Here is a 22,290-nt window from a genome sequence, read left to right as displayed (position 1 = left end):
TGCAAATCTGAAACAAATGTTTAAATGTCATGATTGTTACGGTCTAATTGCATTAAGCCCTGGACACACCAAGCCGACGTCAAAGAACTAGCGGCGCCAAAAAAACAACGGTGTTGTTGCCTCGCGTTGGCTGCGTCTGGACCAAAAAGCTGCACTTGAACACACAGCACAGACTACAGCAGGTATCAATAGTTAATATTCGTCATTCAAAAGGAGAAACCGAAACAAGGATATACGAGATATACGAAACATGAAAAAAGCTGCGCTTGCTTGCCATTTTGAATATCAATTATGTTGATAACTTTCTTAATTTTAAGCGGCTCATGTTAATGTTTAAGCGGCTTATTAAATTATCAATATTTTGGAATGCTCGGGTAAGATAACATAATATTAGATCAGCCTTCTGTCTGTGCCGTCTTGACTTGCTCTCTTTCATCACTTTCGCTTTAATTCTCGTGCAATGACTCGTTCACTAAAATTGAACATCCAATCAGTGTTCCCACTCTCATCAGCGGCCCCGACATGCTGATTCAGGCAAACTGCCGCCGACGTGATCCTGAAGAGAACTAATGTGTGGAACACACTGCACGCTCGCCGACGACCCGACATCATGTGTCCCAGCCCACAGTTTATATACAACTGAGTAGGGGTGCAACGGATCAAAAAACTCACGGTTCGGATCGGATCATTTTTCGGATCAGCAAAAAAAAAAAAAAAAAAAGACAAGACAAGACAAATAAACATAAGTTTTGTCTTTTTGTTTATTAACACTTTTAAAATATTAAATTAAAATATATGAAAATCAACAGTGGGTGCGCGACGGGATGACGTAACGTGGCCATGCTTGATGTGTTTCCACCGATGTCCCGATACCACTTTTTCACTTCCGTATATTTATTCCGTAAATATTTCTCCAGTATATCCACAACAACAGTTGATAATGAAAGACTGCCACCCTTTATTCAAAAGACCTTGAGATATGTTTGGTAATTGTACCTGAATGAATTTAAAATTAAAATTAAACTTTAACGTTATTCTCATCTGAATTATAAATAATTTATTTCTGTATAAAATTATACTACCATTAAAAACACATTTGATTTTCTTTTTTAATCAATGTAGAATGTGTAACTTCAAAATAAACAGATTACTCTGTTTGAGGACAAGAAATGAAAACCAATGCAATATGATGAATGTCCAAAAGATGAGATAATTTTTGCTTTTAAACACCGTGTGTGTGTGTGTGTGTGTGTGTGTGTGTTTGGGTGACAGTTGTAGGTTACAGTTTGACAAGAGTTTACAGTTTGACTGTTCCACATGTTTCCACTGTTCGATCGCGCCCGTGCCTCTCTCTCTCGCTCTTTCTCTCACACACACACACACACACACACACACACACGCATTGCAATCTTGACATCGCAGCCTGTTCATTTTGCTGCGTTCACACGAAACGCGAATAGAGCGTCAAATTCGCGTCTAGTTCGATGCTTGAACAGTTTGAATCCTTTTGCGCGTCCAAAGCGAATAGGACGCGCCGCGTGCGTATAATGATAAGCGAGCGTTTGAAGCGAAATAGACGCGTGTTCCAGGGAAGCCAAAATGCTCCCATACAGGTAATTTTAAATGACGCGGGGCGTTCAAGCTCCTCCGTTCCTCCGCTCGTCATGACCACGCTGTGTGTGGACTGAACATGCGCACAACTTCTTTTTTTTTCATAAATCAATCCGCGAATCACGTGTGTGCCGAACCGAAGATATTGATCCGAACGGATCACGGATCAATGATGATCCGTTGCACCACTACAACTGAGCATGTGTATGCATTCCCAAACTAGCTGTTGCATATTTAAAGCTAGTAATGTGAGAATGCCAATTAATATGTTCATGCAGCTGAGAGGAACTTATTAAAAAAAACAGGAACGAATTTGATTTCATTTAAAAATACAATTTATAAACTATCAGGTAATTAATCGGTTATTGGCAGGCGTTGCGCAACTTAGTTATCGTTACCGGTAAAATTCAATATCTGTCAATCTCTAAATTGTATTAGTCTAAATTTAGGGTTTTCATTAGATTAGATCAGAGACAGGCAACTTCCTGGAGGGTCACTGTCATGGAGAGTTTAGCTTCAATCCTGATAAAACACACCTGCTTGAAAATTTGTCGTAATCCTGAAGACCTTGATCAGAGTGTTCAGGTGAGTTTTATCAGGGTTAGAGCTAATGAATGAATGAAAGGGAACTTCAAGACTCACGCATGCATCTTGTTGAATGCTCTGAAGGATGTGTTTAGCAGGCACCAGGAAGTCAATGATGTAGCGCAGCCCGTCCCCACGGTATGTTGTCTCGACCACGTCCAACACCTGGCATAGCACGGTGGCCGCAGTGGCTTCAAATGGAGGGTAGAGAGCAGAGAGCGTGCTCTGGATACAGCTGTCCAGAGATTCAGAGTCCTGCAGAGAAACAAACAAATACTCAGAAGAAGCACTAAAAACCTTCTTTACATTTCAACTAGCCTATCTCAACAGTACGACCTAAATACTATTAAATTTTTTGTTACTAATACAAACAATGAGAATGCTAGATGACCTCAATTGGGCTACAGAACATCCTAATGTCATGAAACACAATCTGCTGCCCATCAAACAGCAAGATGGTATTAAGTCCTACACAGACACATTGATTGACACACTCTTAGGAAGTGAATCACCCAAGCCTGGTGTAGTCTGTCAACAGACAGACCCAGCTTTCTTTCTTCAGCGTCCACACGTGTCCTGAAAGCAGCTGATCACAATCCCTGGTGGTCTCCATCAAGAGCCTTTCACTCTGAGAAGTTCGGAGAAGAACAGTGGTCGACGGTGAAACCTGACTCCTAAAGCCAGTGCAGGGAGCGACCAAAATGCTGCTAAAAATATCAGCTGCTCCAGCCACACTTAAGGAAAAAGGCCTCTAGTCTAACTTTACTGTCTATTTGCTCTTCATAAGCATGATCTCTTCCTCTGCCATTCACATATTTGAGGTTGAGGTTGAGATAAATGCATTAATTAATCCTGCAAAGAAATGGTGAAAATGTTTGTAGAGCCCATCCATCTTGTTCACTGCATGTCACATCATGTCTGCAACAGAAACGTGCACCACTAACTTTCTTGAAAAAATGAAGCGGGCTCAACGTAATCAGTGTTGAAGCATTTCTTTGTAAATAAAGATTACATTCACTGCAAATACTATAGTAGTCTACCGTCAATCTCAATCAACATGTCAGTGCTCGCTGGGCTAACATGCAGGTAAGTTCACCTGAAATCTTACTGTGACCAGTGTGGACTTGGCGTCACTAGTGCATCTGTCTTGTTTACAGTCATCAAGTCTCTTATAAAAGACACAGCACACACTACGAATATAATAACTTTTCTAGTAACTTTCATCATGTGGCCCAATAATGTCAGCATTATTGAATTATTTCCACAATCATGCTTTTTGAGTAGATTATCAATAAACTCACTGGCCAAATATCATCCAAACCACACAACCGCCCTGAAAGCAGCTCTACTAAACCAGCTTTCTCATACAACAGTACCACTTATGACCTCAAAACACTACTCTGTAGGGCTGCACGATTTTGAAGAATAATACAATATATTGTTAAATAATGCAATATTCGATATGTGATACGATAATGCTTTAAGTGTGTAAAATCAATTGAAATTATATTAAATCTATTTAAAAATGGAAAATGATATAAAAAATATAAAATGTTTCACATTCTTTCTGGGAAAAGAAAGCATCACTACAACTTCTGAAAGTGAACAGCAGCGTTTTAGCATTACATAAAAAGTAATATCACAAATCTGACAATGTCAATTTAACTTTAATGTAAACAACAACAAAAACATTTTTAATTAAATACCACCAACTCTTTGCTTAACTTGGTAATGTATTCGGGATCGAATTCATTTTGAGAGTTGGCTTTCTGTGCACGAAGCTTCGCTTGTGTGTCAGACAGCGTAAGAAATGCAATGAGTTTTTTTCCGCAGCTTATTGTGCTTTTTACTCTTTTTAACATCAAACACGTCACATGTAAGTAACAGTTGCCTGCCCAGTCTATTCTGTGCTATATGCGTCAACCTAAAACTTTGACTTTCCGCAACTTTTTTAAGTAGCCTATTAAAATCATTCAGATATCGCAAGCAGTTGCATAAACTGCATATATGCGTATGCACATGTGTAGATTGTCATTTAGGGTAAGATTGTATCAATATAACATATGGGAACAATAGCAGACCGAGAGTTAAAGTGAGGATGTTAATGCAACCCTTTATACACACCTTGGCAATAGAATCACCATTGGCTAGTCCACTTGCCAAACTGATACACTATATATATTAGGGGTGTAATGGTTCACAAAACTCACAGTTCGGTTCGTCACGACACAGTGGTGTCATGGTTCGGTACGTTTTTGTTTATTTATTAAAATTAACATCATAAAGTATTATCTTTTTTTACTTTGAACAATGATGGAGGAGCTATACTTGACCAATATTCTGGGGTGTCTTCTTAGCAGTATATAAAACAGCTCCTTATAAAAAATTAAATGAAATATTCATATATAATATTTAAGTTTTGAAGTGCTTTAAAAGATGTGTGACGTACTTGAAAGATTCTTACCTGCCAGACTTCCATGGTTACAGTTAGTGTTACTACATTAAATCCATGGTGAACGTTTCTGATTTGTGGACTTAAAGCCTATAACTAGTTCATTCATGGCACACTGTTTCTCCTGGTTGCCACGTCAGCGCTGTTTGATCTAATAGAGATCTATGGCTAATAACGGAGAAATCCGAATGCTTCTCACTACATCTCGCAGCGATATCTTCAGTGGTGAATTCAAATGCTTTCTTTACAGGATCTCTTAGCATTGTGCAGCAACAGTGTCACTTGATCAAGATGGGCTCGCACAGCACTGACATTGGTCCAAACTGATAAACAGTCTGTGAAATACAACGAGTTTCGTTCCACTTTCCAGTTTCGTTCCACTTTTATTACGTTTGCCATTTGATGTTGGGCAACGTTGTCGCGACTGCTAACAAAATTTTGGTCTCGCCAGCAGGAAATATGGTCCAACGAATCATTCGGTTTGTAATGTGTACCGAACCGCAAGCCTCGTACCAAACGGTTCAATACGAATACGTGTATCGTAATACCCCTTATATATATATATATATATATATATATATATATATATATATATATATATATATATATATATATATATACAGGTGCTGGTCATAAAATTAGAATATCATCAAAAAGTTGATTTATTTCAGTAATTCTGTTAAAAATGTGAAACTTGTATATTATATAGACTCATTACATGCAAAATTAGATATCTCAAGCCTTTATTTGTTATAATTTTGATGATTATGGCTTACAGCTTGTGAAAACCACAAAATCAAAATCTCAGAAAATTAGAATATTACATGAAATCACACAGTAATTACACAGTGATACCATGGTCATTGAAGCAGGTTTTGGTTATTTTGGCAGTGTAGGCAGGTGCAAATCCTGCTGGAAAATGAAGTCAGCATCTCCATAAAGCTTGTCTGCTGAAGGAAGCATGAAGTGCTCTGGAAATGTCCTGGTAGACGGCTGCGTTGAGTGGACAGCACAGTGGACCAACACCAGCCGATGACATGGCTCCCCAAACCAACACAGACTGTGGAAACTTCACACTGGACTTCAAGCATCTTGGATTGTGTGCCTCTCCATTCTTCCTCCAGACTCTGGGACCTTGGTTTCTAAATGAGATGCAAAATTTGCTCTCATCAGAAAAGAGGACTTTGGTCCACTGTGCTTTATTAAATCCAGAGTCAACGCAGCCGTCTACCAGGACATTTCCAGAGCACTTCATGCTTCCTTCATTTTCCAGCAGGATTTGCACCGGCCCACACTGCCAAAATAACCAAAACCTGGTTCAATGACCATGGTATCACTGTGTAATTACTGTGTGATTTCATGTAATATTCTAATTTTCTGAGATTTTGATTTTGTGGTTTTCATAAGCTGTAAGCCATAATCATCAAAATTATAACAAATAAAGGCTTGAGATATCTCATTTGCATGTAATGAGTCTATATAATATACAAGTTTCACTTTTTTAACGGAATTACTGAAATAAATCAACTTTTTGATGATATTCTAATTTTATGACCAGCACCTGTATATATATATATAGAGAGAGAGAGAGAGAGAGAGAGAGAGAGCGAGAGAGAGAGAGAATCAGCTTATTTTTGCGAAATGGCACAGCTTTTTAAATATCTGAACGTACACTCTTAACATCAGTCAATCAGGCATTATATTATGATATAATGATAATCAAGCGCTATTTAATGATAGAAATTTCATAATTAGAAGTAAAACTTGGTAACCATGTATGAATGCATATTTTGTCCTTTTAACTGAACTTAGGACTGATGATGTTTAAGATATTTTCAGTCATTCAGTGTTTCTGTAAAAAAATAGATCACTATATAGATAATAGTAATTATTATAAAAAGATAATAATAATAATAATAATAATAGCAAAGCGACAGCGAGTCCTGCGCTTTTACACTAGAGTTTATGGTATGTAAATACAGGTACCCAGCACATCCATTGAGCTGCATTGAAATAGTACAGAATCTACAGACTGCATGATGGAGAGCGAAACTCTCAAGTGCTAAGTCAGTGTTCAGCGCGTGAAATATATCTATGCTAAACTTATACTTAGCCTTTAACACACACACTGGTGAGTAAAATCTAAGAATTTAAAAGCCAATGGCTAATGATAGACACTATTCAGTAGCCCAGAGTGAAGATTTAGTCCCATATGAGAGTGATTTCCTCGCATTGTAGAGGGTTGTTATGAGAGAAAGAAAGATAAAGAACATGAGAACGAACAAACTGGAAAACAACTTGGCACAGCTGCGAGCAAAGCAGACGCACAGGTGCACTGTGGGTCCAGCATTAAAGAGGGTATGAGAGATTAAAGATGTAGGAGGACTGAGAAGGACCTTCTTGCACCCAAAACACTAACAGTTACAAGAAAACAAAGTACCAGAGAGGTTTCCAAAAGGGGGATGTGGACCCAGCCACAAGATTCAAGAGGTGACTGGGACACACACAATGAAAGGCACTAAGGCAACAAAAACTCATTGTTACATTTTTACATTTTAAATTGAGAAATTACATTTCAATGAACAGAAATTATTGACAGAAAAAGCGACTACACTTTATTTTGAAAGTAAAAGGTCAGGCTAACGGTAAACTAACAGTACAAACACACAGCCCTCATAGCGTGATGCTCACATACAGGTATTTTTTGGCAGGTGAAGATTACTAATGTCTGAAGTTTGAAGAATCCACAAAAGTTAGTGACTGATAGAGTCAATCAAAGACAAATAATAATTTTCTCATTATAAAGGGAAAACTAAGGGGAAGGGCATCATGCTTTGTGTATCTGCAGTGTGTGTGTGTGTGTGTGTGTGTGTGTGTGTGTGTGTGTGTGTGTGTGTGTGTGTGTGTGTGTGCATGTGCGTGTCTGTCTGTCTGTCTGTACTTAGGACAAATGTGCTGTGTCATACTGTTATCAGTGCAGTAACTCAGTCATCCTGGGAACTGCGATTCCCCCACATACATCTCGACCATCTGAAATAACACACAAAGTGTGGAAGTGTGATCATTCTTTGACTCTCATCTTGAAGCTCAGATCAGTGTGATTATCGTATGCTGGTCTCATACATTGATCCATATGGACCTTTGAGATCACACATCCATCCATCTAGTCTCTCTCCAGGTTTCTCCTCCAGTGAAAATGGGTTTGTGATGCGACTCTTTAGATCACGTCTAGCCTCAAGAACCGAGGAGTTCCAATTATTTCCATCAAAATTTTTAGATGATTGAAGGCCATTTTTTAATCCGCAGGACGGCCTTCAAAAGCAGGAGAGAGAGGGGTTTTCCTCTCAAACAGTACCGACCGAGGTGCCAAGAAGGCATCAATCAAAGAGCAGGCTCTGGAGCTTGGGGAAAAACTCTCTTGAGACCCACAGAAATCCTGCAGACTCTCTCCACTGAATAATGCATTACATAATTAGGACTCCCATTTAAACCCTGCGCAGTAACACACACCACCCATCACCATAAGCAAAAGCAATATCATTTTCCCAAGAGCCGTCACTCCAGCTAAACCGAGTCAAACCGAGTCAAAGAGTGTCACGGCATGCGAAAAAGATGTTGATTAGAGCAGGCTGTGGTTTCATCTACTTATCATGGCTAATGCTCAGTCATGAGTCTGACTGCCTGTAGTGTGTTGACCCAGGAAGGAAGAGGAATCAATGCAGACTTCCTGTCTCAAATAGTGTAAAAGCAAACATTTCCCAGAGAAAGTCAAATATTCCACATTCCTTCTCCATTTTTACCTTTTAAAGGTAAGAAACCGCAGCTTAAGCTCTGTCAGTGAGCTGAATGGGAGACCCTAGAAGGGCTCAGTTTGAGAGAGGAGAGGGATTTACTGTTAGTCTACAGCAGACGGTTTAATTTCCTCCAGATCTAAATGGCCACACAAGCTGCTCATCCCTCTCCCTCTTTTTATCACTCATCTTGGTCTTTTCTCTAGGGCATTAGTGAGACAAGTTGGAGAGATTTGGGTCTACAATGGTATCATTCTGCAAAGCTCCATAATCATGCCTACAGGATAAACACTGTGCCTCATGAATTTGTGTGAGTGCATTGTACCACACTTTATCAGAGGGACAGTCTGTGGTTTTCTGAGTGTTTGTGGTTGGACTTGTTCTTCATTATACTGAGTCCTCATAAACATGCCCAAGCAGAATCTGAAGGAAACTTACTTAGCATATTCTGCAGTGATTATGGGACAGAACTGGCTAAATTCAGTGGAATGGGTTTCAACATACACTGGCACTCAAAAGTTTTGGGGTCATTAAAATAAAAAAATCCAGCAAGGATGCATTAAATTTGTTACAAACGGTTACTATTTCAATGCTGTTATTTTGAGCTTTCTATATTCATAAAAGCATCTTTAAAAAATGTGTCATGGTTTCCTCAAAAATATTAAGCAGCTCAGTGTTTTCAATATTGATAACAAGAAGAAATGTTTCTTGAACACCATATCAGCATACAATGATTTCTGAAGGATCATGTGACACTAAAGACTGGAGTAATGATGCTGAAAATTCAGTTTTGCATCACAGGAATAAATTGCGAGGTAGCGCAAAAGGAAAAGAAACTATTCCGATGACTTGATTGTGGTTGATTGTGTCGCCCAATTTTCACTTGGTGCACGAATGAATTGCTTGTAGTTGGCATTGTTACATCATGCCTGGTTAAGACCCTATTACTGACAGCTAAAAGTATTGTTTGCTAAAATATTTCATAGGCTAAGTGAACATTTTAAGTATGTTTATGCACTTTTAAAAGTTAGAATTCTGGTGAACTTTTTTAAAATGTCACAAACGCTTTAGCCTGACTGAAACTGTACCATTCTGTTGTCTTGAAGTTGAACCAACAGATCTAGATAAATGCGATTGTAGCTCGGCTTCATCCAGCATGCCAACATGTTAATCAGACTACATCTTGTCTTGGCATTGTGTGTTTGCTCCAAAAGCCACGGGATGTGCATTTAATACTTCAAATATTAAATTATACATTGTTGTTGACATTTGCAATTGCACAGACAGATGAAGACTGTGGCTTGACTGCACACACAAAAAATAAATAAATTCAAAGTTCCTTTATGTTGCTTTTGTTTTTTGAAAACAATATTAAATCTTGGCATACATGTTGAATTTAACCATTTCCCTGAATGTGACAAACCGTCTAATGGCGGTTGACTGTGTCTAGAGATGTCGTTAGGAGGAGTGTTATTTACGGCATGGGCTCTTTTCACTAATGATAATCATGACGTGAGAGTGCATGGCATCCGGCATTGTTAAATCAAGCCTGTCCCCTTTTAAGATGGCAGCTTGGCCTTTGGCTGGACAATATTAGATTACTTATATAAAGCATCTCTATGGGTCACACTCTTACTGGTGTATAATCAAATCAATTGCATCTGTCTCCAGGGAACAAGGAATCCCTCTGTTGACTGTTTAACCCTTACAGGACATCATTTTAAGGAAAGGGCAGAACAAATATGTTTGAAAAGCAGTGTAGTGGAAAATAAACTATGTTCACATGTGCAGTTATACTTTTTGCATATTATTTTTGTGTAGTTAAGCTACAGTCTACACCTGTATGTCCATGTACAGATGACGCAATGCTAACTAATTGAAGAATTAAATACACGTCACACATTATTCTCTGTCTTTCAGAGCATAACACCTAGAACAACATTATCTATATCTGTTTGGCCGACTTCGTAAAATTTGACTGGCAAGATTCAAGTCAGACTAAAACATTTTTAAAAGATGAATTATTGCTTTAGTCTGACTGCAATCAAACTTTAAAGCGCATTTAAACATACATACTGTGCTTATGTACACTAAGGAAGTACTGCATAGGTTAGTGGTTGGATAGACGATAGGAATGTGAGATGTTCAGACTTGTTCTTAAAAACTGCCATCTGACAAAGAACACTAGAAGCCCAAAATAGAATAACATAACTAGAGAGATAGTATAATCCATTAAAAAGGTGGGTCAATTTAAATGAGAAGAATAAGAGAGACCTTGTTCTTTGAAGTGTGGTTGCATAAAACTGCAGCTGAGCTCTAACAGATGTGTAAGGTAATAAGACACGCATCAAATATGTGCACACACACACACACACACACACACACACACACACACACACACACACACACACACACAGAGACTCAGAGACAGTGTATGGCAGGGCAGAGCACTGGGGGCCTGACCTTTCACCCCAGCACAAGTGACAGAATGAACCAGCTGTCCATTAGAGTGACACAGTGAAAGAGAAAAGAGTAACAGAGAAAGAGAGAGGCGTAAGCTACACAAAAGAGTGGACAAATAATTCCATTTCCAGTGTTTGTCCTGTCCCAGCTGATCAGGTGACCAGGCAATTGTGCATGAGGGTGGCACAGAGGTTTAGAGGGCGGAAACTCTGGTAGAGCACAATGTGATGGCAGCACATCAATGGAGAACTGTGAACACAAAAGAGGCATATAAACCTCTCTCTCTTTCTCTCCCCCAAACCACTATTTATATATTTCCCTGCTTCATTATCAGCAGGCTGATAAGAATAAGGTTCTAGACATGTGAACATGTAGCATCTATCGACTTCCTGAAGAGGTGAAGCAGCTATTGCACCATGACACCTCCCAATCATCACATCAAACAACTGTCCAATGCTGCTGACATCACTCACAGATCACTGATGAGGTCACATCAACCTGAAACACCTTCCAATGCTCAATATAGTTCACTAGAAGAAAAACACATTCAGGAAATATTTATCCACTAGCTCACTACACAAATGGTACCTAGATAGACATTTTTCCAACAAAATGGATCCCCAGAGAAGCAATTTTGCTTAAGAGAACAGGAAAGGACTGAAATTAGTCTAAATATGGAACTATGTTCAACTGTGGCTGTCAGCAACATTTAATTTATAACTGTTGACAGGGTTGATATTTTGGCATGAATCATAAATCACTTATTTATAAAACATTTGCATTAAAGAGAAATTAAAATGTGGTCATCATTTACTCACCCTCATGTTGTTCCAAACCTGTGTGATTTTCTGTCTTCAGTGGAACACAATAGTTTATGGTCCAAACAACTGGTTGTCAGTGTACAAACAAACAAACAAAAGCATAGAGATATTTTTCAAAATGTCTTTTGTGTTCCAGAGAAGAAAAGTCATAGAGGTTTGGAGCACCATGAGGGTGAGTAAATTCTGGAAAAAAAAAATTCACTAAGATTGAGTTACAAAAGCCAGAAGTTACGCAAAATCGGAAAAAATATGCCAAGCGCTAAACAGAGTTCATCACATTCCTGGAGTGAGCAAGGCAGAAAATGAGAGCTGTCTGACATTCCACAGGGAAACAAACTGATGCTCACAAGTCATAACTGTTCAAACAGCCCTCAAAGACATCAACAAACCCTCCCCATGTGCATTTTTGCATGATTTGCATAGTGTCCTAACCAGACACACTATGGTAAGTTTCCAGCGATAACTGATTTGTTGGTCAAAATGGAAAAATGAAATGCTGCGCCTATCAGAATACATCGGATGTTTATACGGTTATATAGACATAGAAATTCAAATTCAAATTCAAATGAATTATCTTCAATTCTGAATCCCTGTATTATTTTACATGAAACTGTGTGTTGTGCTGATGTACAGATATAGGAGTATTGAAAAACAACCCTCAGATGGTGACAGCAATATAGAGTATCCCATCCGAGTTCTCTGAATGCTTGAAGAGTGTCAGTCTTTCAGACGGCCCACATGCTGACCCAGAGGCGTCAGGCTAGCGCTCTGATTCATACTGCCACTGGGCAGGCGTCAGGCTGTAAAAAGTGTGCCTGGAGAAGCCAAGACTCATAAGAGGCTCTGTCCATCTACAGCTGTCTACTCAAACAATCAAATGTCCATCATTAACACTATTTGGGCCCAACAGTCATTCTTGAAGGCTTTGTAGAGTGTGACCAATGGATGTGTCATGCGTGTGTGTTTTTATTCACCTTGAAATGAAAACAAGAGAACTGATCATCTGAATCTCTTTCCCAACTTACACAGAACATACACCAGCAGTTTAGGACGGATGGTATTCTATATTCTACAAGTCTGAGATTTTTGATGAAATCGCTGCATGAACAATACTATGTTTTATGGACATTTAGCATGGTGGTAATACTACAGTGTTCTTTGAAGTAGTGGTCGACCGATATATCGCCAAGGCCGATATATCGGCCGATATTTGGCATTTTTGAAATATCGGCATCGGCCGATAAGTTTTTCTGATTGGCCTATGTGTTGAAAGCGGGACTTTTATTTTGTTGGCGCTCCGGACTTTTATTTTGATGGGCGGCGCTGAGAACACCGGTGCCTGAGAAAAGAACGGCAACGGCAGCTCCTCAGATCAAACAGCGCTCACTCACATTCTCCGTCTTCATTTACGATCTCTGTCAGTCATATCTAATACTTTGTTAGACAGAACTGGTAAACAAAGTAAGTAAATATTAACTTATGCGAAGTAAGTAAAGTAAAGCGTTTGCTTTTATATTATTTGTAACAGAAAAGGCAAACAATCAGGCTAAAATACTTTCTCATTTGCCGTCAACATTTAGCAAATACGCATCTACGTCATTTAAACAAATCTCTGAATATCTAATAAACATTTAATTTCACAAACCTTGCAGATTTAATTGAATCCAGCTGTGTGATATCTTGTGAAGTGTGCATTAAGTTACTGTCTGCAAGTGACGGTCGGTCCGTGCGAAGTGAGTGAATGCGAACAGAAGATCAGCTTCACAGGAGACGCCATCGAAAAACTTTAAATCCTTCATTTTAAAATATGCTGATATATAACCAGTTGCCAACTGTGTCATATTCATATCGTTTTCACTGTGCTGTATGTAAAATTAGCATTACCTTGTCTTTATTTGAAAAAATATGATTACCAGCACGAAATTACCAGATTACTGAGAGCCCTGTTACAGTGTTTAGGCTACCTTCTTTTTATTCACATATTCATATATTTCTAAACAATTACTTTGTGAAAAATACTGTAATAGGATTGCAAATTTAAGAAGTTGCCATCTAAAGTATAAAAGCATGTTTATTTTAAAAATGTGTTTTATAATTTATTTATAATTTATTAAATATTGATTAAAATAAATATATATAAAAATATCGGCTTTATATCGGCCATCGGCCACCCTGCTCTCCAAGATATCGGCATCGGCATCGGCCATCAAAAAACCAATATCGGTCGACCACTACTTTGAAGTACCTTGGTATATCAAATTAATTTCACGGTACAGGGGCCATTTGTTCAAATCCAATGAGTAGGAAATACTCAAGAGTTCCTCAGTGGGTCCCTCAGGTCACATGGCCCAGGATATGGTATGAGAACATAGCAATCATTTAAGTTGCAATGAAAAAATGTAGGGAGGGGACTTAGTTCTCTGCACCGGCTGCTGATTGGATTTTGAGATGTGGCGTTTAACTTAAAAATGTATGCGAGCTTGAAGTCGATTGTGCAGGGGCGGGTTTAAGTGAACTCAATGACTGGAAAAGTCCAGCATAGGTCACCTGAGAGAAGCCTTTTTTTTTTTCACAGAAAGAATGTTATGATTAGTTATGATATTTGGATTAAGTACTACGAGGTCAAATAAAACAAAAAAGAAACATACATGAATGAATTGTTCACAACAAGATCTACAACATGCATTTACAAAATAGACAGGGTGAATTTTAATTTCATACCACTTTAATAAACAAATATATAGGGTGACAAGATGCAAAATGAATATTACTCCAACACATCGATTCCAGCTCAACTATGATAGAGTTTCTATCATAGTTTATCTCTATAAGTCTCTACTTCTATGTCAACTCTATGTCTCTACTACTTCAATGAATCCTGAATGAGTGAATGTGGATTAAGACGATGGAGTGGCAGTTGCTAACCGATACACATTCATTAAGGGGCCGGCAGCTTTTAGCTTCAAGTGTCTCCTAAAATAAATCCCAACTAATTTTAATCAGTCTTTCCCTGAAATTCAAAACTGTAGATGGGACTCCATCTAATACCACTGGCACATAATCAGTCAAATATACAACTTAAAATCTTGAGTCCTTGGGTCTTTGGGGTTAATCTCCAGAACGGTGTACAACTTCAGAGTGGCTGCATTGAGATCAAAGCCTATTCATGAGCCAAACACACACAAAAAAAACGTTGACTTTTGGCCCTCTGCCACTGATGGATTGAGTCCTCATCTCTTCTATTGTGAAGCGAGACTCCATTGGCTGAGAGCTGGATTGTGTGGAGACACTGTCTGGGGCTGAACTCAGCAGGATGTGACAGAGTAAGGTCATGTGGAAGGGGTTACATAAATTTTGGGGGGGGGGGGTCCCTATGTTTTCATTTGGCACAAGCAATGGGCACCAACTGTGAAGATAAACAATTCAGAAGAACACATGATAACAAAGTATAGCCATTCTAGGACAGTTACCCTTTGCCAATCCTTTAAATGTAGATTTCAACTGAACCTGGATTTGTGCTTCTGAGGGCAATTGTGTATAATAACATTCTGAGTAAGCTAACAGGTCAGTGTGAATAACATGAGCAAGTTTCTGTCTAATGGTGACTTTCCCAACTTGATGTCTGACAGTCTTTCAGAAGTAGCCTTTGTTATCACAGCGAATTTGGACGCAACTCTTTTAGCTTCTGCTAAAATATGTCAGAGGGTGTAAAAGGGCAGTGAGAATTCACTTAAATATGAGTGTTTACATCTCACTAAAATGTGTGCACATTTATGTATCCTATTTATTTATCCTAATCATCTTTTCCTCTACAAGTGGACCATTAATTTCCTCCTCAAATGCTCCACACAGAACGGTTTTCTTTCCTGCCTAGTGCGTTGGGATTACCACGTTAAAGGAAAGACACCCAAAGGGTGTGACAGCATTCTTGAAGCAACAAGAGCCACCAAAACAAGTTCCATAGCAATACACTGATTCATAATGCAGTTCTATTCATGTTATTTAGAATATAACCTCTCAGCACAACTCCGTCAAACCCAAAGGTGGCTTTCAACTCTTTTGAAATCCTGATTTCTACATTAAGATGATGTCATTTTTAAAGCGATAGTTCACCTAAAAAAAATGAAAACTCAAAAAAGATTTGAAGAATGTTTCAGCTGTTTTTACCCAAACAATGAAAATCATTTGGGCTCAATACAACATGCGACCCCACAGTGTTTTTATACATTTGTTTATTTTATACAATTTAATTAGGGCCTGAGCACCGATGTTGTGAAGACCCTATTGGAATTGATCCATTTATTTATGTAGTATTTCTTATTTCTGGTGCTTGAAGTTTTTCAGGTAGGTCCATTTCATTTGTGTCTTTGTTCTATTGTAGTTTGTTTTCCTATATGCTTGTAATTAGTTTCTATGTCCTTATTTTATCACTGTTTACTTGTCTTCAGTCAGCTTGAGGTTTTTTTTTTAACTTAGGCTAGTATTATTTTTTGTAATATTCAAATTGGTGACAAAAATTATGAAATTTCAAATGAAAACAAATTTTGAAATCATAAAAACCTTATTTAAAGCAAAAATAACTATATTGTGATATATATCGTTATCGTGAAATAAAATGATTCATATCATGATTTTGGTCTTCTCGCCCACCCCTATTTCTTGAGCACAAAATCAGCTTCTTAGAATGATTTCTGAAGGATCATGTGACATGGATAAGTTACATTTTAAAATATAATAAAGTAGAAAACAGCTAATTTAAATCACAATAACATTAATACTAAAAATAGTTTACTGTATGTGTGATCAAATAATTGAAGCATTACAAAAATCATACCGACTCAAAACATTTGAACGGTAGTGAATGTTTAAATATATATAACCCAAAAGGGCCACATTGGCAGATTTACCTTAGTTCTTGGGACTTCCTTAAAGTTAAGTAAACCCTCAGACACACACACACATCAGACATATGCCCACTAGCAAAATGAAGCCACACATTTACAAACACATGCCTATACATTAAATACTGTAGACAAGGTGTTTGTTATTACTGTTGAGACCCCCTATTTATCAAAAACCCTGCAGCTGCCTTCCTCACGAAGACCCTGAAGAACGGAACGGCAAAATTCTTCAGTCAAGAGTCATGAAATCTTCTAAGCATGCAGCTTTTCTCTGAAGAGTTAAAGTTTAACACATCAGGGCAGGCTCAGGAAAAGCCCTCTACCTGAACACAGCTCCAGACAAACCTCAGACCTCTCTAAAGCATCTGAGTAAACCTGCTCTTCAAACACAGTTACTAGATAACCCAGTGACCCTTGGACAAATGTCTCTACAGTGAGGTGGGCTGAATTAAAGATCACTGCCAAATTGCCCAGAGACACACACAAAAAAAGCAATGAAGGACAATAAATGGGCCTAATTTAAGGCTCTGGCATCTAGACAAGCAGAGGTGGACGTGAATGAATGAGCGGGAGGCTATTTAGCTTTTAAACGCATTTGTTTCCAGTTACCTCGACAGCTATTGTAAGCTACAGATCACTGAGCCAGAGCTGCAGTGTTTCCTGAAAAACTGAACCATATGCAGTTTGGGGGATTGGATGTTTAGATTGACTTTGCAAATTGTACTCGGCTCACTCAATTACAAGGACAGAGCGATTGTTCACAGGACAAGCCCAGCAGCGCTCTTAGAGAAGATACACTTCAGGTCAGAGGAAGTGCCTCATAAAGAGTTAGAACTATGAATGTTTGTGGTTCAACGAGCAGATGTAGCACGGCACAACCTGCTCGGAGCGTAATTGTGGTTTGGACTGATGAATGAGCATATGAGTGTACTAATAGCAACATACTTCTACTCTAAACACTTCACTTTGCCCCTCTTTCCATCTTACATTCTTTCCATCTGGGTCCATTTTCAATATCAGCCCCAAACGCAGAAGACAGGGCTAAATTCAATCCACACATGTCAGCGTTTTCAAACAATCAAAAAAATATGGTTTCAGATGAAACATATTGCCTTCATTCCTCACCTTCAGGGCAGCAGTCACCTATAAGAGAGCGAAAGGCCAAGAGTGTTGCGCACACATACACACTTCCCTTCCTCTCTGCATGGCTGACCTCTTTATAGGCTCGCTGAGATGTAAAGGAGACGAGTGTAATGAAGAGAACAGCTGGCGTGACAGGCCTAAGCACACACACACATAGGCTACACTCCGATAGTCATGAAGATATGTCACACACAGACACATTCAAGCCGGCTCTATGAAACCTACAGAAAAACAGCAGAATGCAGTCAGCTCTCAGTGAAGTGCTGAATCCACAGTTTCGCTCCCCTTGGCTGCTTTACCTGTGTCAAGGACAGTACAAGACCACCAACACACACTCTGACCACTTATTCATTAAAAACACACGACTAGAGGTTCTGTTCACATAAACCTTGAATAACCAGCAACAATATAAAGATGTTCCCGCTTAGCTACACCCTTCTCTTCTAGTCTACTCAGTCTCACACTGTTGATACATGTAATCAGCAGCAGTACAGTAAAACTCAGTAAAACAGTAACAGTATCCCCCTCTCTCCCACCCCTCCCCCGTCTCAACCCCCCATAAGGTAAAGCCATTAGCACCTCTAAACTCCACCGCTGTCTGTACTCACCATACTGCAGGCGGATTGTCCTTCCCTTCATTAGATTCATTTTCCAGTGAGTCCGGCGGCGTCCCGTGCCGCGGTTGCGTGTGGGTGTGCGTGCATGTGTGCTGAGTGGGCAAGTTTGTGTGTGTTGCTCACTAACCCTTCCAAACTGCAGGTCTCCGACACACTGACACACTCCCCACACACTGCAGCAGCTCACGAGGTAGAGACCGCCCTCACACACTCTGCCCCTCCCCTCTCACACTGCCTGGCTGCCTGTCACTCAGAAAGTTATGGACACACCCACAGCTCAAAAGCCCCTCCCCATCACACTCTACACAAGCTGCTGGAGCAAAACATACACAAGGGGAAAAATTGTCAACACAAACATGCAAACTACATATTAAATATGCAGTGTCTTACAATTAAAAGAAAGTATTAAAGGGATAAGTTTACCCACTCACCTTTGTGTAGTTCTAAACCTGTATGACTATCTTTAAGAAGATAAGTGTTGTTGGTTTTTGTCAATGGGCACTACATTTTTCAAAATATCTACTTTTATGTTCCACAGAAGAAAGAAATTCATGAGGGTGAGTAAATTATGAATTTACATTTTTGGGTAAACTATCCTCTCCGTAATGTATTATGTATTTTTACACATACATGAAAAAAAAAAAAAAAAAAATCAGCTCAAATCATTCAGAGTTGCTATTATAATATACAATTTATTATATAATTATAATATTTAATATATATTATATAAATTATGTATTTTTTTTAAATCCGTAATTTAAATAAAGCTGAAATAAAATGTAAAAATTATACGGAAAACTTAAAAGTAAAAAAGTACTAAAATGACTAAAAATGAAATTAAAAATAAAGTTAGCCTAAATAGAAATGGTAGAAATGACAAAAGCACATAAAATTAGTAAAACCTAAACTACAATTAAAATGTAAAGTGAAAATATATATAAAAAAATATATATAAAATTGCATCCAACTGAACTGAACTGACTCACTTTATGTGACCTTAACTGACTAGTACATGATGTTATTAGTGGAAAAACAATGCTTTTGAATTTTAATACATTTACCAAAATACATAATTCAGTCAAATGTATGTTACTTGTAAGAACAGAAATGAGTCAGGGAAATTTACAGTAAAGGGTTTTTAAAGGAAACAGTGGTAACCAGGATTTTCACTGAGACAACTACATACACCCAGAGACTGACTCCATGCTGGCATAGTGAATGGACACAGAGCTCTAATGGGAGGAGAAATGCTGTCCAAGATGAGTGATTGACACTTGATCTGCTTGTCACTGTCTAAAAGCTGAGAAGGGATAAACAAGGAGAAAGACAGACCGTGAGGGGTGAGGTGAACATGGGGCAGAGGGGGTCAGTGCCTCAGTCAAATGCACAGCTGGTCTAAGCTGCATTAAAGCACCTCTAATTAATTTGAATCACAGTTATAATTAAATAATTAATTTATTATTTGTACCTCAAAATCCTTTTTTCTCTCTTTAGAAGTCTGAATGCCTCTTTCCATCTGCAGTTTTTTTTTTTTTTTCAACCATTAACTGCATATTTTTACATTAAATAAAGATCCAACATTGATGACAGAATTATCCATTTTGGGCGAACTAGCATCAGCTAAGCTTTTAAACAACATACATTTCAATATAAGACTACAGCCATGCGCTAGAAGATTTGAAGAAGAGCAGTGGGTGAATTTACATATTACTGTTTATAAGAGTTTATAAGTTTATTCTTCTCACTGAGGCTACATTTATTTGGACAAAAATACAGTAAAAAAAAAAAAAAAAAATATATATATATATATATATATATATATATATATATATATATATATTTTTTTTTTTTTTTTTAAATGCAATTTATTCCTGAGATGGCAAAGCTGAATATTCAGCTGCCATTACTCCAGTCTTCTGTGTCACGTGATCCTTCAGAAATCATTGTATAGATATATTATAATATGCTGATTTGCTGCTCAAGAAGTTCTCGTACTGGGCAAACAAATGCAACTCAGTGTTTAAGTAAATTTTTAACCAGTTCCTTTTAATGTCATCTTGGATATTGATTTTCTTAAGTAACATTGACAGGACCCTTAAATCAATAATTAAACCACATTCAAGTATATAAATCACTTTGGAAAAGTCAACAAATAAATCCGCTGGTATATATTTCCCCTGCTGGAAACAGCATGAGAAGCCCTCAAACTCAAACATCTAGCTTTTATGTGAGCCTGACCTGCCAGAACACAAAGGAGATTTCTCAGCTTAGTACCAAGCTGCACATAAACCTGAACACTGAGTTAAGGTCATACTAATTTGAATCCACATATGTGGGTCTCTGTGTTTAAGTTTTTCATCACTAGGTTAGGTCTGTCTATTTATATAGGGGTTCAGTATAAATAGAGTCTGTGCAGTGTATGACCCTGCCTCACTAAAACTCTCAATGTCAAGCATGTGACCATTCCTAAATTAAAATATATTTACTTTTAACCAGGCATTGTAAAAACACATGTTCCTTTGGCTCTAGTCCAGAGGTCTTCAACCATTTACAGGCCAAGGTTAAATTGATGTATAGAGAAATTGACCAGGGACCCCTGTAGTGTATAAATAAGTGCTGCATTTTAAGGCCGTAACACACCAAGCTGACATCAAAGAACTAGCCTTGCGTCGGCTGCGTTCTGGGACAAAAAGCTGCTCTTGAAAACACCACAAAGACTACATGCAGAATCGGGCAATTGCTGCCGACGTGTAGAACACACCGCAAAAACTGGCCTGACAGACTCTCACGGACAGCCGACGTTGGCCGAATAGCATTGGTACAGTACCATATTAATGTATTTATATACTTTGTTATGATGCTTACATTGCAAAAACATTTTTTTAAAAGTCATATAGTTGTACATTTTACCTCATACTCTTAAAACATTTAAAAAAAACATTTAAAAAATCACTTTAGCTTCTGTAACTTTTGAGTAAAGTTAATTAAACAATGTATTTTTATTTATTTTTCAACATAATACAACATAAAACAATAACTGGCAGATCCCCTGCAGTACTGCCATGGATACTCTATTCATAATACCCTAATCTACTCTTAATGAAAGACGGTAGGCGGAGTGGAAGAAGCAGGAGTATTTGAGAAAAAAATTCTGATTGGTGTCAATCACAGGGCACAAAACTTACACACTTCATTTTGAGATTATTTGAGGAGATGAGGTGCAATAATAAACCTCTTACAGGTACCTTGTGGTGAAAATACAGAATTCTGCTGTCTGAATCGCTCTCACTAAAAGTTTGTGGAGAGCTGGGCTTGAGGGAAGGAGTTAAATGCAGGCGGACCAGGGGGAGCCAAAGCACTCTGCAGTGACTGGAACATGAATACTCGCATTCCAGCTGCACACTGTAACAGCAGGAAGCCATGTAGGAAAGATTCCTCAAAAAACAGGATCAACTCACTGCCATGCCAGAAATATTAAAACTAAATATTGAATTAAAAAAATTAAATAAAACATTTTGAAAGCATTTAATTCCCCTGTTCTCAGTTTCAAATAGTTTAATTTTACTGATCTTTATTGGCATGACAAATATATGTACATTGTATCTTTATATATTTGTACATTCATATTTCCAAAAGCATTTACAACTTAGTTGCATACAAATGAAATAGTCAGAAAGTGCCAACTAATGACAGCCATTGTGTTTTCCTAATAATAAAGGTAGTATTTCATTGTTCATTAAAGTTTAAAATGTGTGTTGTATATGTTTAACTTAACATAATATAATAATATACAATTCCTGGATGTCAAGTCAAGTCAAGTCAAGTTTATTTATATAGCGCTTTTCACAACATAGGTTGTATCAAAGCAGCTTCACAGTAATAAAACAATACATCAATGTTTGTTTC

At 38.0% G+C, this 22,290-nt stretch overlaps 1 protein-coding gene across 4 annotated transcripts in view; it reads right to left on the bottom strand.

Annotated features, from left to right (window-relative positions):
* Positions 1-22,290, bottom strand: part of plekhg4 (pleckstrin homology domain containing, family G (with RhoGef domain) member 4) — a 91,895-nt gene that overhangs the window by 57,914 nt on the left and 11,691 nt on the right. For 3 of the 4 annotated variants that reach the window (XM_079867004.1, XM_079867005.1, XM_079867007.1), the window contains exons 1-2: positions 18,376-18,554; positions 2,254-2,451 (exon numbers count right to left, since the gene is read on the bottom strand). In XM_079867004.1, the coding sequence (XP_079723130.1) occupies positions 2,254-2,451; positions 18,376-18,378 (201 nt within the window). In that variant the 5' untranslated portion in view covers positions 18,379-18,554. Of the gene's footprint in view, positions 1-2,253; positions 2,452-18,375; positions 18,555-22,290 lie in introns of those variants that run through there. The other variant, XM_079867006.1, reaches the window with a different exon arrangement.

The sequence above is a fragment of the Squalius cephalus genome, assembly GCF_949319135.1.
Source record: "Squalius cephalus genome assembly, chromosome: 3".
In the NCBI taxonomy this organism is placed as follows: Eukaryota; Metazoa; Chordata; class Actinopteri; order Cypriniformes; family Leuciscidae; genus Squalius; species Squalius cephalus.
Note: the sequence above shows the minus strand (reverse complement) of the source record. Positions and strands in the feature narration are given on the sequence as shown.